General features: G+C 37.3%; 1 protein-coding gene across 1 annotated transcript in view; it reads right to left on the bottom strand.

Moving 5' to 3' along the window:
- baiap2l1b (BAR/IMD domain containing adaptor protein 2 like 1b) overlaps nucleotides 1-17623 on the bottom strand; it is a gene marked incomplete in the record, with an annotated part of 24737 nt that extends 7114 nt beyond the window's left edge. The window contains 8 exon segments of the mRNA XM_024272754.2: nucleotides 1-36; nucleotides 309-461; nucleotides 3762-3896; nucleotides 6014-6085; nucleotides 7158-7219; nucleotides 15070-15156; nucleotides 15282-15357; nucleotides 17095-17623. Coding sequence (XP_024128522.1) covers nucleotides 1-36; nucleotides 309-461; nucleotides 3762-3896; nucleotides 6014-6085; nucleotides 7158-7219; nucleotides 15070-15156; nucleotides 15282-15357; nucleotides 17095-17145 — 672 coding nt within the window.
- Nucleotides 17624-19043: the final 1420 nt, after the last annotated feature.

The following is a 19043-nucleotide window of genomic DNA, read 5'->3' as shown; positions in this document are numbered from 1 at the left end:
CCAGCTGCTCAGCTTCTCGCTCAGTATGTCTCTGGCCTTATCAGCGGGAGAAGGGAAGTTATTAAAGGAAAACAAAGAGGAAAAAAAAAGCACAAACAGAAGACAAAAAAGGATAATAAAATCTGGACTTTGTTATTAAGGGATTTCTCTGCTGAAAAAAAAACTAATAATTCTGGAGAAATTCTCGACATGAAATACCAGTTTATGATCCAAGACTATCAGATGATCTAAAACATGGGCAGTTTTCAAACTGCAGACAGAAAGAGTTTCATTTTGTTTTATAAAAACAGACAGAGGGAGATTCTTACCTTATCGTGGAACGAGCCAAACTGATATGTGAGCATACAGTGTTTGTCGACGAGGAAGCAGAAGCGTCTCTTTTCCTCCAGCAGAGCCTCCTTACAGCCGTCTGCGATGAACAACTGCATGTCCGTCTGCCGGTTGGTCAATGTCTCCAGGCACTGACCACATGTAGAGAAAAGAAACGTTTGTGTGATCATTCTGGTCCTTTAGGAATCAGGCTTTCACAAAATGACCTAAAGTAGAACTAAAGTTGTTTCTGTTCTAAAGAGAATACATAGTAAATTCTAGACTGTTTGAAGAAGCTTATTCACAAGAAGTTCACTTGGAAAGATTTAAAATGTATTTTATTGTGAAAGGACACATGGAACAATGTGCCCAAAAAAAGTCAATTTTTTTTTTTTTTTTTACAAACAGTTGCTTGTTGTTGAAAAACCCTATTTTAAAACTGAGCATTTCACACACCACTAAACTAAAGAAATGCAAACAAACTACGAGTGTCCCTGCAGCTGAATACTGAAGGACATTTCTATTTTTGTCAACAGTTTTTCTGTGTGGACAACACTGACCTGTTTGTTGAGGGTTACTGTTAAATGGCTCAAACATAAAAATGCTCCTTCAAACCTGTTCTGATACAAGGTCTTGAATTCACAAGGGTCCAAAGAAACACTTTTAAGAGGCCTTGAGAAGAAAATCTGCTTCACAAATTGTATTTTTTTTATTTAAAAGACAAAACTTTGGACTTCCACTGCTTCTTTGCCCAAATCCAAACAAGAATAAGTTCAGTTAAATCAGAATCTCTGATTTTCCTTCAGAAGTTCTCTGTAAGTACAGTTATTAGGAGGTGGTTTGTTGCGCCGTTATCTTTCCATACACATGGCGTGCAGCCACAGGAGCCCGTCATTGTTGATATATACACAAACCCGACATGGAGGAATTAAATGAAAAGAGAGGGGCTCTTTTCTGGAAATCCTAATCTCTCCCGAGCAGGCACACAGGTATTGTTGGGGGATAGTTTGCAGTGTTGACAGACTGGGTTGAAAGCAAAAGGAAAAACAGCCTGAAAGACGACACGTCCACCTCAGAAAAGGTTTGTCACAATCCCACTAAGAGCCTGGATTTACACGTGCTTAGAGCCGGAGAAGCTACAGATCATACGAATCCATTTAATCAGAGAAAAACATCAGATAGAAGAAGTTAGAGAGGTCATTGTGCAGAGAATAAATGCATATGCCTGAAGCGTCCCTCTCTTATGCATGTTTTGGAACTATTGTGCACCTCCTAGATGTGGCAACAGCCGTGGCCAGGCTGGTTCTGCTGAAGATCCTTGTGAAATCCCCATCTCATCCAACTGGCTTGAAGTGACACACCTGTAACGGCTGTTGACACGATGACACACACCTTTCTGTTCACGGCTTACAGCAGCCGACTTCAAATGACTGTATTTGCCAGGAAGCTGCAGCAGCAGAGTGATGTTACATCACTGTACAAACATCCAGCACATGGGAATGTGTTTTGATCAGGAAAGGTCATAAACTGGGTTACGATTAAGGTGAAGGTGAAAAACCACAATGTTCGGATGCAACAAATACCTGAATGTTCCAGATTTTAAAATCTATTTCTGTCATTACCAACTCATAAATCTTACTTTTGATAAAAAACAAAAACATGATGCTACAATAACACCCCTGAGAAGGATTGACACCACTTTTGTCCAAAAGCAGCACCTGCAGGTGGCAGGTTTAGATTCATGCATCCAACTGTACGCACATTTTCTTAAACTTAATGCACTCTTACAATCGTTTTTTTGAATCACTACTAGTTGTTTTCTGCACTTTAACAATCAGTGAATAAAAAAAACAAACCTATGATTCATAAGTACACGTTATTTAAAGTCTTCAACTTCTCATGAGATTACTGCTTTAAAAGAGTTCAAAATATTTCAAACATGGCAAAAATGTATCCTCAAAGAATAAATCTTTATTTTTCTTAAAGTAGTTGATAAATTAAATGACTAGTTTTTCATCAGTTTGAACAAGTCTTTGTCCAAACCTTTGTTTTGGTTTCTCATGGAGTCTCTGTGAAGCTTTAAACTCGTTCCTCTGCACCCTGATATCACGCCGGCCTGTTTACAGACCGACTGCTGTGTGTTTCTGGAACCTTTAAGCCACAAGTCCGGCCTTTTGCATTGAAGTGAGAAGAAAGTGAGAAGTAGAGCTCATTTCCAGGCCGAGTCCTGGCCTGGTGGGAAGGCGAGAAGCGAGAAAAAAAAAAGGAGAGAAATGTTTAAAAGAAAAGAAAATGAGAACAGAAATAGTCAAATCAGCATTTAAAGGGAATAAATATTGTACTTTTAATTCCTATAAATAAATATATTTAAACCCCAACTTAGCTTGAGCTTCTAGATACAATAATAATAAAAAACACCAAAAAGTAAATGAAAAAATATCCTAAAATGTATTAAATAAGCTGCTGCTCCTCCTTCAAATGTTTGCAATAGTTGCTCACATGTTTTACATTGATTAAGTGTGCATGGAAGGTGAAGGTAACCTGTGCAAACGATGGAAACAGAGCAGCAGGAGGCTGAATCTTAATGCCACATGCTGCTCCACAGACTGCCGAGCTTATGGAGCTCCAAGCAGAACTTTGATCCAGACTCCTACCACAAAGGAATATCTGAGTGAGACAGGCTTTTTGCTTTCTTTTTGGCCAGCAGATAATATGTCACAACTCTCCTGACTTTTTCACTTTATATATGAAGAATCAAGTCTGTAAATCCTGAAAACTAATGATCCAAAACAGTTGTGGTCTCTCCCTTTAGCTGTGTTTGTGCAGCCGGGCCAACCAGTCCACCAGCCCAGGGCAGGGTAGACGGCAAAAACACACACAAACCCTCAAAAGGACGCACAAACACACGCACACAGACGTAGGCGAACAGGCTGCCCGACAGGATCAATGGTAGGTTGGTTATGTAAGACCTGCTTGAGCTCTCAGCGGTTTAACTGTGACATTAAAGTTGGTGGGGTGGTATCATGAAACAGCATCAACCTACTATCATCAATCTATTTTTAACCACCAACATGAATCATTTCTATAAATGTATATAAAAAAAAAACATTTTTTAAGAATAAAAAAACAATTAATTAGCTTAAAAACTGATTTTTTTCCATCAGTACTTATGTGGCAACTTGGAAAAACAATTCATCATGAAAGAAGTCGGCACACGGAATCCAAATATGTCTTCAACCAGACTAGACAAACAGACACACAATCATCTGACACACAATCCCTCAGCTGCTGCTCCTCACTGACGTCTCAGACGTCAAAGTTTATGAATGAACGTGTGTGTCTGAGTGACTATGAACATGCCAACACGCCTGTGGGAGTGCGTCAAAGAAGGAATGTGTTTCAGGTGTCTGTGGGTGGAGTTTTTTTTTCTTCTTTTTTTTCTGACGACTCACCTCACTCTCCTTGTTCTCGTACTTGTTAGCGTTTTTGCCTTGGCTCTTCCTCCTCAGCTTTTTCAGGTCTGACTGGGACCTTTCCAGAGAATCTTGCTTAACCTTGTGCTCCATCTGGTATCTCTTAAACGTGGCCTGGATCACAAAAACGGCCCATGAAATATCAAAAGTTAATATTCATCTTAAGTGTTTTTTGTTTAAAATTTTGTGAAAATATGATGGAAAGGTGTGAACTTGGTGTGAAAATAACAAGGTATTAAAGTAGATTTAGACATTGTTGCTACCCCAACTGTGAATATAAAGTGTAGATTTAAATTTCAAGCTACCGAGACCCTAAGGGGACATCAAAGAAAACTTGTTTTTTTAACTGATTTTAAAAATGTAAAATGAAGAAAACAGACAGAACTGAAGCTAAAGTTATCAATGAGATCTATAAATTATGATGATGTTATCGTTGCCATGAGTCGTATTCTATCATCTAACAACAAATTTAACCTGCAGCAGCATTCGGTTTGACCGCTTCTTTGAAAGGTGTCTGTTCAGTAAACAAATAAGGGCGTTGGGTCACGGTCAGGTGATGGCTCAGATCTTTCAGCTGTGTGTTGGTACAACACAGAGAGCTCAAAGTCATGTTGAAAAACTATTTGTATACATTTCAACGAACAGGAAGTCTCTAAATAACACATCGAACTTGAGTACAGTTTGTTTTAAAGGGTTTTCAGAGAAAAACTTTAAATAATTTAAGGAAAGGTTTCCATTAAAACCCATCACTAAACTTCTGAAAGAATATATGGACTGAAGTGAACAGAAGACCTGTTTAGGTAAAACCAAAAAAAATCAATTAATTGATAACAACCTCTCAATAGACGTAGCTGTGCAGCAAATCAGATCAAAGCTACTTAAAAAAACAATCAGACTGTCTGCAAGTCTGGAAATGTGCAGAGTATAAATATCCCCAAATCCTTCTAAACAGAGATAAAAGTTTGACTAAAATTCCTTATAACTCCATTCATGTTAAATTTTGGTTTTCAGAATAATGTTCATCTTTTTCTTGTTTTAGATGCCAACAAATGATGAAGTTAATTGTTTTCATTTGTCTAAAGGAGGTGTAGTTTGGTTGAGCCCGTTGACTGTTTATGAGAACTGGACAGAGCGACTGTGATGTCATCCATAGAAAAGTCAAAACAGTCGCCATGTTTTCGCGATACAAACATCATCATGATAAGTCAATAGTGGGCCGTGGGTTTTGAGCTGGGAATAACCATTGAATGTCTATGAATCCTCCCCCCTCACACTCCAAACAGGAAGTACCTGCTGGCTCCAAAATGCCAAAATCTCATTGACTTCAATAGAGAAAAATAAACAGCTATTTCTCAGTTCTAACAGCTTTTTTTAAACATGTTCTTGTTAATCCTGTTTTTTTCTCCATATTTTTTCCTGTAGTGGAGGTTATTGGTCAGTTATAAATTGACCAATCACATGCCTCAATAAAAGTAGGTTGAATGCTAAAAACATTTGACAGATTCTACCAAGTTTGCTTTCAAGTGCGGGGTGTAGACTTGAAATAAGCTCACTCAGGATTGGTGAGAGTGGTTCCCTGCCTGAGAAATGACAACTCAGACCGATTGGTGCTCTCCAAAGTGATCTGGCTCCAACATGGTGGCACCCATATCACAAGTAAACCCTTTTCTTTGGGTGCCATTACTAACTCAGTCCAGTTCTCTTACATGGTCAATGGGAATAATATATTTCTAAATAATTGAAACAATAGCAGTTTTATTTTTTGTGTATTTGCAGGGAAAGTTAAATTTTATCAGAGATGTTTGATTTCATAACATTTCTGTCTAATCTCAGTTTTTGGTCATATCTTCATCTACAATTCAACACGCAAATTTGATGACAAATAGACATAATTGTAAGCTTTTAGAATCATCTGTTTTTGTCAAAAGAGATAGATATAAGCAGTGTTACATTAATCACCATGACGACAGTCATCATGATGGAAAATAATTGCCCCGAACTGCTGCACATTATGAGAACAATGCAGTGTTTTCACATTAATGATTACTATTATTAGTGATCCCCTTTAGATGATAGCAAAACTCTTTCACACACCTGTTGCATCTGTAGTATAGTGAAATGTGCAAATTATAACAGCAAAATACATGATTTTTTAGTCATCTTTTATGTATCTTGAGCTATTAGAGTCAAAATGCAGCCTCCACATGAGGATGGAGGCAGAAATTACTCACCGTCATATATTTGACATCCATGTCTGTCTTCCTCTCCAACTCTGTTATAATCTCTCTGTGGAACCTCTTAAACTTCAAGAGAACAGACACAAAGAAAGAAGCAGGCGATTAGAGAGTGGATGGAAGTTAAACTGTAGAATGCACTGCAATGGCACACAGGGAGCAATAACTTATAGTATACTGTGCATATGTGCGGGGGTGAGAGCCAACTCCAAGGTTGCACTTAAGAATGAGTCAGAATCTAAGAGTGGGAATGCCGCACAGTCCTCTCATTTTCTCCGCGTTTCCTTCGATCACTTGTCTTAAGGCATCACGCCGTTTCGCTTTCGTTTGAGCTTCAGCGTCTGGACCGCGGTGAAGATCAGGGAACTGGGCGATGCCGATTCTGAGAGCACATCAAAGACCGTGGAGGTTGTGTAATAGTCGTGTCTCTCCACAGCAAACCCACTCAGGATTATCAACTGGTTTCCTTGACTTTGTGCTGGGAGGAGGAGCTTCTCTGACAAGTTCAAATGTATTCATTTATTGTTGATTTCTCAATGCAAAAGTGCGAAAACAATTCAGGCAAAAGCATTGTTATTCTTTTCTTTTAACAACTCTTCGAAACAAACATTTTCAAGTGAAAATGTCACACTTTTGTACATTCTAACATCTCTTGTGTGAAACATTTTTTAGCATTAAATTTAAGTGAACTTAATTGTTTAAGCTTTGATTCCAACAAAAGCTAAGACATCCCCTGATTTGTATGAGAGTTTCAGCCTTGTCAGTATGTTACCACAGGCATAGAGCTTCTTCACAAAGCTACAGTAATTGCAACAACGGAGGTTTTCCCAGGACATGTTGGGACTTGCAGCAGCTCATCAAGCAAGTAAACCTGCTGTGTTCCTCCTTCATCCACTCGCCTGATATTTCAGATTGTTCATAAAGCAGGGAGGCAGATGAGACGGGGCAAAAAAGACTGGCAGACAGTGTGTGCCAATAATGACGACTTTGAAATATTTTTGTATTGTTGCGGTTCTTTTGGAAATGTACTGAGCGACAGCTACAGAAATTGACCGTGTCTGAGGACAGGGTGAGGCAAAAATGACAACAGAGCAATTAGATGATGCTGGTATTTGTTTGAGCCCAAAACATCTGTACTTACATTTTCCTCCAGCTCGTACTGAGCTCTCCTGTGCACCTCGGAGATTTCCATCAGAACAGAACCTGCCAGAGAGACAGAGCAAACATTAATGCAGAGGATCAAGTCAGAACACATGCATACAAAATGTAATCAAACCATATCCAGTGTGTTTTTGTTTCTCCTTTATCCATTCATTTTTGCACTAACAGATAAATGAAGCTTATCAAAATCATAGCAAGCAGATCTGGTATAGTGAGAAAGCATTAAGATCTGAATGTCCTGTGTTGTTGTTTAGGCTCAATGAGTAAAAAAAAAAAAAAAAAGATTTCTCAACTAAAAAAAAAAAGAAGCTTTTTTTAGTTGGTGTAAAACGTTCTAATAAATACATGATTTTATTATATTTTCATATTAAAAGTTTTGCGCAGCTAACACGATTTCTAAGAACTGTCTTAGAATGAATTGTATGCTTGACTTAATTTACTCTGAATTGCTTTAAAACATTGAAACATTAATTATTAAGTCATTGGTTCAGATTTTCAAAATAAGATTGGTAGATTGGTATTAAAAAATGAAAAAGCTCATTAAACATCCACACTCTGACTTTGATGTTCCACCGGTTCTGGAAGTTCAAACGACAGAACGATATTTTGGTTAAAAAAAAATCTGCTGAGTTTTAAAATGATAAAAAGGAAATACAGTTCTCTTCAATAAATCTGTTAGTGATATGTCTTACATTTGGGTGTATTAAATAAGAGATTTTCCTGATTTGGTTAAAAATGAAAAACTACAACCTCTTTTAGTGATTTATTCACCAAATTGACACTTTTAATTGGGCTGATTGTAAAAATATTCACCTTTTTGACATCTTATTTTGAAATATTTTTCCTTCAACAGTAGTGATAACAAAAGAAAGAGTACATAATAATTTTAGACAACACAGACGCTTTAAAACTGCAAAGCATAGATTTTTAAGCTTACAATAAAACAATAAATTGATTTTTCATCAACATTTTTTTCTGTCCTCGAGAAAATCTAAGGGTTAATCATTCATCCTCAAAATTAGAAGTGTCAAAAGTAAAGTGCCCGTTCGTTCAATAAAGCTTTAAAGCTTGTAGAACCATTAGCAACAATGCCTTGGAGTGACAAAAACATTTCCTTCTCACACCTACCATTATAAAGTGTATCATGTCTGGTTGAGTCTTCAGGTTCTGAACTTTCAGGTGTTTTTTCTGAGAATTGCAAAATTTAACACCAGAGTTGAGTTTCTGGAAATGCTTCCTAAAAACACCGGCCTCTGCTTTCAGTTCTCTTCAGAATATTTGTTAAATATTTTGTTCATCTGAGTCTGGATCAGCTGGTTTGTTTCTCTCAATGAGCTTGAATGCTCATGCGGTTCACGTGACGGGGAGGAGGATGCTTATCGCCGCTGAACAGGAGAATGGCTGCATATTTTTCCCTTACTGAGCATTTCCCATGGGCTCATACTTTCCATGTGGCATCAGCGAACAAGTTCACCTGCATTTTACATGGTACGGTTGATGTAACCTTCAGGACGTTGAGATAGAGTGGGACAAATGATTCTAGTCTGTACATAAAAACCTGCAGAGGGAATCTGGACTCTAATCTGCAACCTATCAACATTTTACTGCAGTAGCATTGAAAAAAAAAGCCCAAAAAATTATTTAACACTCAACAATTATCCTTTTACTCAAAAAATGGCATAAAAATGAAAGGAATTAGTTGTTTAAAACACAACTGATGAATTTTCAAACACGCAATCAAGCCAAATGGGGATGGTGTTTAAAGAAGCAGCTGAGCTGTTACTTTAAGACCTAATTCAGGAAGGCTGCTCTAAAATTTTTTATACCATGAAAGATCAGCATTCCCCATACACGAGGAAAACACAGACACCAACAAGAGTTAACTCATGTTTATAAAAAAGTCAAATCATTTTGAAACTATTTGAGGCCAAGAAATATAACACTGCCAAACAAGAACATCAATAGATCGATCATCTTTTGATGTATTTTAAAAGTGTTCCCAGTGGTCTTTTGATTATAATAATTCAGTTTTTAAAGCAAAAATAAAAGAAAACTGTTGTTTTCTAGGACAGTTTGTGCATTTTGTGTCATTAGAAATTTGCCTCCAAGTTGTGGGCAGGATGGTAGGCAAAGAGCAACCCCGCCTCCCTTCCCATCACCCACAACTGGGTTGGTTTCCTAGTAGCTACTTTCACTTCTTCTAGCTTACAGCCCCTCATACACCAGACCTAAGATTACTGGTGAAACATAAATGGCGACAATATGGCAGCTATCCAGCCGTACAGTTTTGAACCAGATGTCAGCTCAGACAAAGAAAACAAAGACGCACACGGATCTAGTCATCTAGAAGTGGATGGATCAGAATGAAGCAGAGTAGAAAGCTTGTGGTCTTTACATCATATTTTCTAAGCTTCGCTTCAAACTGCATTTTTTCCATCTGCTACTGATTCACAAAAATTTGAATAAAAAAATACTCCAAAATGAAATTTTAACCTTAATTTTCTTTGTATATGCCATCCATCATCAGAAAAAGGCCACAAGAACAGATTAAAAGCACAATTTTCATCGGAGTTGGCCTTTACGTATTTGAAGACAGAAGGACAAAAAAAAACACAACAAGTCAGTAATAGGAATAAACAAATAAATAAAGAAGGAATCATTTATAATACCTGAAGAAAGACTGTAAAAATCTGTTGTTAGCCTACTTTGGGTCAGCACTGCTGAAAGCGTTCCCTAAGACTGGTTTGGAGCCTTCCGCAGATCAGGATCCTGAAGAAATCTTCTCCAACACCAGAGCTCCAGTGTTTATGCTCTTTGATTCACTGTAACTTCTGTTAACCCGATCAATGTCATTCCAGTAGATTCTGAAGGACAAAAGCGGCTCGTACGAGCCGCTTTTGTCCTTCAGAATCTACTGGAATGACATTGATAGTGTTCATGATTGAAAAGTTACAGTATGTTAAAGATTTTGTATTTAAGTGTCACCTGCGACACCTCAGGTGTTAAAGAAGAATAGGACAAAATTTCACAAGAAATGTGGTAACTTAGTAAAAAAGTATATTAGCCTTTTATTTTAATCAAAAATCATAAAAAGAATAATAACCCTTTTCATTTTTTCTGACTCTATTAAGTACATCCTAATTAAGCCGAGTTGAAATTGTGTTCTCACCCCAAATAAACAATTATGATTATTTTAAAGAAATCTTTCCGTCATTGTTTTTTGTTTTTTCCCCTCTTTCAACATCCTTCTGACATGTTAAAACACACTGAAAATCCTCCACAGCCCTTCCATCTTCTGGCAGGCAGATCCATCACTCCGACCCAGGTGTTCGTCAGTGTGCAAACAGGCCTCCTCCCTGCTCTGCCTTTCCTTGCCCGCCACACCTTGCCCGACGGAGAGATTAGCTGCCGCAGCTCAAACAGTGAAAACGCAACTGGATCAAGTAAATCCACACCCTGACAGGACTGGAGAATCAGGAGCCGAGTGGGAGCGATGACTGCATTTGTGTGGTTAAGGGAGTAGATACTGTATCGAGAAGGGCTTGTAAAGAAAGGCAAGGCAGGTGTGTTCAGGGACCATGAAGTCATTAAAATTGTAAATAAAATAAAAAATGACTAATAACAGAAGGAATTCACCGTGTTAAAGCAGGAGACTTAAAAACAACATGACTTCTATGTCATTTGTGTCCTGGATGTTGCTGGGCAACAGGTTTGCTTGATTGATCAAGTTGTGGGAGCAAATGTATCACGATGAGGCGAGCACCAATAGCTGACTCCTTATACAGGTGGTGTGTACTTCTGTTTGTCCACCATGGAAACAAAGTTGTGCAACAGCTTGAGTTCCTCCAAAACACTGCTCCTCCATCTCAAAACACCACCAGAAATCACCAGGTTTAATCATTTTGGATTCATACACTTTTTGTTTTGCAATCAGTTGCATGCATTAAGCATTATTCATTTCGCATGATGCAGACAGAGAAAGAGCGTACTCCAAATGAGGCGCACTCGATTACAAAATATTGTAAGAGACATTGACACATTCTTTCTTTAGCCGTTAGCTCTTCAGCCTACAGGGAGCACAGACGACGCAGAACCAGTGAAAACGAACAAGATCGAGGTTTAATTACAGCAATGACTGGGAGCTTGTTGAAGTCCCCACAGCTCTTCCATTGTTGTTGCCTGTAGACAAAATAATCTCTACATCTTTGACAGAAACTGGGAGCAGCATGCAAACATGTTTGAATTATGTAAAATGAATATGTCACTTCAAAAATAGTGTGTTTGTGCATGGGGGAGGGGTGTTTTGGTGGTTGAGGATGACTATTCTGGACACTAATACATCATTTATGATAGACTTTTTTAATTTAAGAGTTGCATTTAGTGTTGCCTCATCTGAGGAACAAAACATTTGAGTCCAGCCTCAAGAGACGCAGCCACACCTAAAGGAAAGAACATACTGAATGAATTACAGCGGCGCTGTTTCTAATTATGTCTACACAAGCTGTGCGGCTGCACCTGAACTACAGCTTCCTGTTTGGAGTGCAGGAGTCAGACACTTGTAAATACACAGCATCTGATCAGAGACGAGGGAGCTTTGCCAGCGAGGTTTAAAGAAAAGGAACATGGGAAGGCAATGTGCACGGATCCTTTAGTGCTTCTCCACAGTATCAAGTGTCTGATAATGTGTCACAGGAGCTTGGGTTACTGACACAGCAGTTGCACTTCATCAATGAGACGCCCATTTCACATCTGTATGCACTCTTTAAGGATATCTTATTTTCCAGAATGTGACCTTCCAAACTTTTTTATAGTCAACCGATGAGTCAGTTTGTCATTTCTATTGCTATCTTGAGAGGAGTGCAGGTTTATCTTGCAGTTCTCTTGAGGCTTGTATGACCACCTTAGAGACATCATGAAATGGAACGTATGATTGTCATGCATGTGGTAAGTGTATCATGAAGTATTTGTAAGAGCAATGTAAGCTTTTGACATATCGGTGACGCTGCTGTACGGTCTCCTTTACACCTCACTCTAGTCATTAGTAAGGTACTGGCTCTTTACTGACCACAGGTGATACATAAGTGCCTGTAGGATGACCACACAAGCTACACCGTATAATTTATAGCAGCCAGGCTGCAAGCATGGAGTGTTTTATGGGTGTATGTTGTGATTTTTGAGCCACCAATTTGCAAACGAAAGTTGAGATAAAAATTCCTCAATTGCAAACAAACTATAAAGTTTAAAGTATTAAAACTTTATCATTTATTGTTGAAAACTAATATTTAATATTTTTATTTGCTAATGATGACGTTTTATTATTAAAACTTTAAATTTTGTTAGCAAATTATGATGTTTTATTATTAAAACTTTAAATTCTGTTTGCAAATTATGACGTTTTATTATTAAAACTTTAAACTTTAAATTCTGATTGGAATTTACAAAATTTTGATATCAAAACTGTGACTTTTGTTCGCAATACAGTGGCACAAAAATGACTCCATACGGGCGCGCAAAGAACCCTTGAACAAATGTGACTTTGTCTCACCAACTTCACCCATACATGTTGTGTAAGTGTTCGCTATAACCTGTCGCCCGCACCAGAAAATGTGTGTGAACATTTTTGCTTTACAGGCTCACAAAGCGGTCAACCTTTTTCAAATTCGCTGCGTCCCCCGTACAGCTTTGCCCATTTCTTGCCTGCAGACAGTCTGTATCCACTCGTGAGGGCAGTTGTGACTAAGGCAATAAAGACCTACTCCAATGAAAATGTTGTGTTTGTCGTTTCTTAAGATTATCTTGTTGCATTCTTGCCAAGATGGAGGACACATCTGAAGAAAATTAAGCTTAAAATTGTGTTTTGGAGTGTTTTGTTCAAATCGTTGTGAATCAGGAGAAGATGAAAAAAATGGTGGCGGAAAAAAATTGAAGTTGTGACATAGAAGCTACTACGGCAAGCCACAAGCGCCACTCCATTCTGATGCGCCTGCTTGTAGACTACTAGATCGATGTATGTCTTTGTTTTCCTCGTCTGAGTTGACATCTGGCTCAAAACTGTACATCTGGACAGTTCCAACATTGCTCTGCATTTTGTTTTGCACCGCTAATGTTAGGTTTGGGATATGAGGGGCTGCAAGCTAACAAAAGAAGGGGCAAAGAGGCTATGGGAAGTAGAAGCAGGCTTCCTCAGAAACAGTTTCGCCCACAATCACAGGTGAATTTCTAATAAACTACTGTCACCATAGAAATTATGTTTTAGAAAATGATCTTGATTTTGTCTTAAAATGAAAAGTCCACTGGGAACGCTTTTAATATTGATAAACAGATGATCAGATGGTGACTTAAAGTGTCTTATAGGCCTCTAATTAAATGCTTTATTTTTTATTAACTATTTTTATCCATTTAATTTTTTATATTGGGCAAATAACTTGCACTTTTCACAATTGCTGCAGTTTTTTGTACTCGTGTTGTTTTTCAGAAGATCCAACTTTACATTATTTATATTTCAACACATACTTTAGCTCTTAATGCCCCAACAGCACAGATTGGGCTTGGTCATTAGTCAGATGTGCACAGAGACTTTGACTCCTGTGTTGTGTTTCCTGAATCCCCTCCTGCTCTACATGCAAACCCAGCAGAAGGGCACAGACTGAACTGATCTGTCATGAGACAGCGCTCTGTGTGTGTGTCTAACTGTGCCGCTCGTATAGGGATTAGCGGCCCCTGGAGCGCATCCACATGTCAGAGGTGAGTCTGACTCAGCTGGGATGTAATGATTTACCCAACACAGATCTGCTTAGTAAGACCAGCTATGTGTGTAGGTCAACCCAATGTGTTTTTTTTAAATAAACTAAATTGGCTTTTAAAAAATTCCTTAGATTAACTCTTGTGATACTGGGCACCTCCTCTCATTTCCTCCTAATTTCCCATTACAGGAAGCATATTTCTAACTGTGTTTCTTTAAAATTGTAGGCTTTTCAGCTCAGATTTGTATGCTCTTTCAGAACAACAACTTCAAATACGTGCAGCTGAAAATCCCACCAGACAGATTTCATTTGTGGAAGAAGTTTAGAGTTCGACAGAGACGCTTTACATTCTGTGACAGATGACAACAACTTTGCCGGGTAAAAACACTGTTCTACTTTTAACACCTAATATTTATTTCATTACTTTTTTTATTTTAAATTTCATATCGTCATGGCAACAATGTAAAAAATGCTGAAATTTATAAAAAATGTATATAATTACCTTTATTACAATCTTAACCCATCAGAGAGCAACAGATTGATGGTTTTTTTTTTCTTTATGGAAAAGTGACAAAACTGGTGGATTTTTTTTGTAGGATGTAAAATGTTTTGGCATTTGATTTTTTACTGATATAATCTACTGTAGCCAGCATGTCTTTAGACTAACCACAGAGGAGAGGTCTGCTTTGTTTTACAGCCACCTGGGATGTCAGCGCAACAGGGAGGTGCCATGTTTTTTTTTTTTTTTTTTTTTTTGTGGGGGGGTCTATAATCTCCTACAGGAAACTGAAAGCAACAACACCAGGTGGCTCTTCCATCGTGCTCCTGAATTTAATTAGCACTTTTGCTGCCAGTCACCAGGGGACACGAGAGGCCTACAGTGGGTAAAGTCAGAGTGTGCCACTTGTGACAGCAACTTAGGATGCCAGACATCTTTGGATCATAAATTAGTTTGTGGCAACTGAGGCTCGGGGAGTTGGCTGGGAACAAAAGAGGACCAATCGAACGCCGTGCCAGACTCATCCTGAGTTTATCACACACAGAAACATCATCATTCCAAGGACGTTGTCTGTTCTGGTGGTTGGACACCCAGAACTCCCGAAAGGCTTGATAATGGTTTGGAAGTGAGAAAAGAACCAGGAAACTTACCCAGTTCTTTGGAGACGGGAGAAGATGTAGCATTCTCTCCAATCTTAGAAAGTGCATCAAAATACAATCTTCCTGCCATTGCCATTGCTAGAAAAGATAGGTAAATAATTTTTATGAGATCAGTTAATTTAATTATGCCCTGATTCAACCTATTCCCAATTCAAACCCTCTTTCTCTGAACAATTGTGGATCAGTGTGATTAAGAAACTCACCAGAAACGGATTTCTCATAATTCTTCCCCAAGTTGACTAGATTCCTCAGTCCGGGGTTGAAATGTTCCATCACATTCTGTGAAATTAGAGAGAAAGACTTTTCAGCAAAGCCAAGAACTAAACCACAAACCGATATGTACCACTTCTGTTCTCTCACCACAAAGTTAAGCCAAGAGGTTAAACTAATTTTATGTTTTTTGTGCTTAAACATATTCAAAATGTATTGATCTGATGACCTCTTTCAATAGCTTACCGTTTAATACATTTATTTATTTAAGATCCTTTATAACTGCTGATTCAGAGTGAGTCCTCAGCATTAGCTAAAGACACTCGAATCATTTCAGTTCCCTTTTGGCATGCCGTTTATTGAAAAATCGTGAAGACAGAAGTATTTAAACTGACTCACGTCTTCTGGTATGCTATGAACTCAGAGGAACTGGGTGATTCAGAACGTTTTTTTCATTTTGTCTACAAAGTTAAAGCTAAGAATGATGAAGCACCTTTTAGTTTTGATCCAACATATGTGCAAAATGCAACAGGATACTTTCATCTTTGAAGTCAAAGATACATCCTGGAAATGTTTAAACTGCTACCTTTTTACCTTTTACATGTCTTAGAGTGTTATTTTTGTTTCCTTTTCTTTCTATTATTAATTGAATGCGGAGCTTATTATAGTTTTTGTAAAGCAATATTCAACTATCATGATTTTTGGTTCCATTTTGGTACCTTGATACTGTTGTTTGTGCTGTGTTTATGCAAATAACTATGTTTTAAATGTAAAATGTATGCATACATTAAAGTAAGAGTGTGGGTGGGAAATAATTCAATTTTTCTTCTATCAGCTCCTTTTTCAAACACTTTACCACTTATGTTTATTTAACTATTTTAGTTTGTGTTTGGAAAAGAAAAATCAAATCAACTGATGATAATAATTTAAAAAAAAATGTAATTTGTCAAGAAATCAAAATCAAACAAATCTTTATTTACATAGCACTTTTCATACTTATTTTAACTTTGAGTGCAACCTTAAATGAACTCAACTTTTCATAGAAATTAGAAACATTAGCTAAAAAAACAATTATTTTAAGACCTATTTTGGTTGTTCCAAAATGACATCTATAAAACTATACCTACGCAAAATTTTAATATTAGCATAGTCTATAATGTTCTAAATAAATAGGTCTTTACTAATTTTATTCAATGCCGACATGTCTAAACAAGTGATCTTTTTAAGGTGGAGCCATTTTATACAATAAAAATAATAATAATAATAAAATGAATTGAGATTTAAAAAGTAAATAAAAGGGGAAAAAAGTATATTGGTTCCAAAACAGAATCTGAGCTTTGGTGGTAAAACTAAAAACCGTGTGGTCAAAGATTAATGATGCTAAACTAGGAGCAGGCTAATCATTTTAGCATCCTCTGGGAGCTCCACAGTCGGCTTGAAAATGCAGAGGACTTGAAAGCAGAGACACAATAGCTTACATAAGTCTTTTTCTACATAAGATGCCACATAGTGAGCGCCATAAAACACAATAAACCCCGTTTCCAGGTAACTGTGTCCACCTCCATCTGAGTGAGGACACTTCTTTGCTAAATTAAAATGAGGGAGACTAATTAGAAACACCTGTTCAGTACGCGGTCCCTAAAGTCGGTTTTAGTCCAGAAAGTTCGGAAAATAAATCGATATCTTAACATAAATAAGGCACTGAATTGGTTTGTTTGAGGTTTAAGTGTGAAGGTATTTTTCTTTTCTCCCCCTCTGCCTCCATCGTGGTGGCACCTGTTGTGTTCTCAGCTAACTTGTACTCACCCTGTATGTAGTTTCGGTGAGCTTGCTCACCTCCTCCGCGCTCTTCGACATGTTTATCCTCTCTGAGATCTCCAAAAAACGATTCAAAATAATAACAATAATTACAAATAAAAAATGAACGAGGTTTGACCTGTTTGTTTCACAGAAACAACTGTAACGCGAACTTTAAAAAAAAAAAAAAAAAAAGACGGTCCAAGTGGGAGAAGTGAGCCAACCTACAGACGCATAAATTTCCTCATAGCTAATAGTAGACGCACCATAGCAACGTGAAAAAATAATGATAAAAAGGGAAAAAAATAAATAAATAAATTCCAGGAGATGTAAAATCCAAGTATGCGGAGCTGCTGCTGCTGAACACTAAAAGGCTGAGCTGTCAAACTTGTTGTAGGTGGTCAGTTCACAGAGGGGAGGAGACCTGTGGAGGGAGGTATTAGTGTTTTAACCCTTAGCTGTTAAGTAACTCATCCTTTCTTCTTTTTTTTAAATGTATGTGCTGGTTATTTATGAGCACCCACAATATTATTAGGAATAAATTAAGAAACAACAAAATAAATAGGTAAATAAACCAACTTCCGGTTGGACTTGTTTTTCAAAGTAAAGCAATTTACCCCAGAACATCTAACAATAAATTTGGACACAGATCCTATGAGGTTGATTATTATTTTCAGTAGTATGATTGTGTTTTCTCTGGGGTTTTTACCATGTAGGAACAAAAACTGGCACTAGGAACTCTTCAAGTGTTTTTGTCCCTAAAGGTTCATATGCACATTTTTAAGGGGTCAGTTTTACACAAATAGTTTTTTTCCCTTGCAAAATTGTTTTAGAAAATAGATCTAATTGATTCATAATGTGAGTTGACAAGCAGAAAAAAGGTTGAGGAAAGGTAAAGAGTGCTCCCTGGAGGCCACTCAGAAGTAGCACATCTTTTGTTTTATTCTATTTTATTTTATTTTATTTTAATCACTATGGACACTTATTTATGAGTTTGGCAAACAGAAGACAGAAACACTAAATAATTAGAAAAGGTATATATATATATATATATATATATATATATATATATATATATATATATATATATATATATATATATATATTTAATAGGTGTAATTAAAATATGGACATGTGTATATGGATGTAGGCGTATGTACATATATTTTCTAATTAATTGATGAATTATTATTCTCAGTTTAAAAGATGTATGTATACCAGTAGACATATATTTCTGCTGTTTGTCTTCTTTAGTTTTATTTTGGTTTTAATTACATTAAATGAACTGTTTTCAAATCCAAATTGTCTTAACCCTATATAGTCCCTAAATTGACATGAGTAGCCCTGAGACACCTGAACCCAGAGAGTTTTAATAACTCATCATGAAAATTAATCTCCACCTTTCATTTTCAAGAACTACCACTAGATGTCTCTCACTGTCAGCTAGTTTTGTTCTACCCTGGACGTTTTATAACCTTTTTAAACACATAATACCTGTTTTTTCCCCCTTTGCTGCAATTCTGTGATATTTCTTTCTTTTTGACAAGGCGCCAAATCGATTAAACATCTTCTTAGATATTTATATATGTACATACTCTGTTGAAGCGCCTGGCAAATCAAACACAGTGACAAGCAAGAGCGGCAATTTGGAAGAACAAATATGCCAAGCCCTTCTCTGTAAATGTCATGTAAGTTTTAAACTTTAGAGAACTCCCCAAAGCTGTTGGGAGCTGAGAAGATTCTGAATTTGAAATGAGATCTGGTCCCTGAACATAGATGTCTGCTCCCGCCTCTCCAAATGCCGGTAAATGACACATATTGAGGATGTTTTTTTCTTAAAAGGTTCCTCACTGGTGTTTTTTCTGCTGCTGTCTCTTTGAGGGATGCTCCTGTATAGACAGAAATCAATACAAAGGAAATGGAATGCTAAATAATGTGAGAGCCAATTTCAACCTGTC

Source organism: Oryzias melastigma, linkage group LG8 (assembly GCF_002922805.2).
Source record: "Oryzias melastigma strain HK-1 linkage group LG8, ASM292280v2, whole genome shotgun sequence".
Taxonomy (NCBI): Eukaryota; Metazoa; Chordata; class Actinopteri; order Beloniformes; family Adrianichthyidae; genus Oryzias; species Oryzias melastigma.
This window is presented reverse-complemented; position numbering and strand designations above follow the sequence as displayed.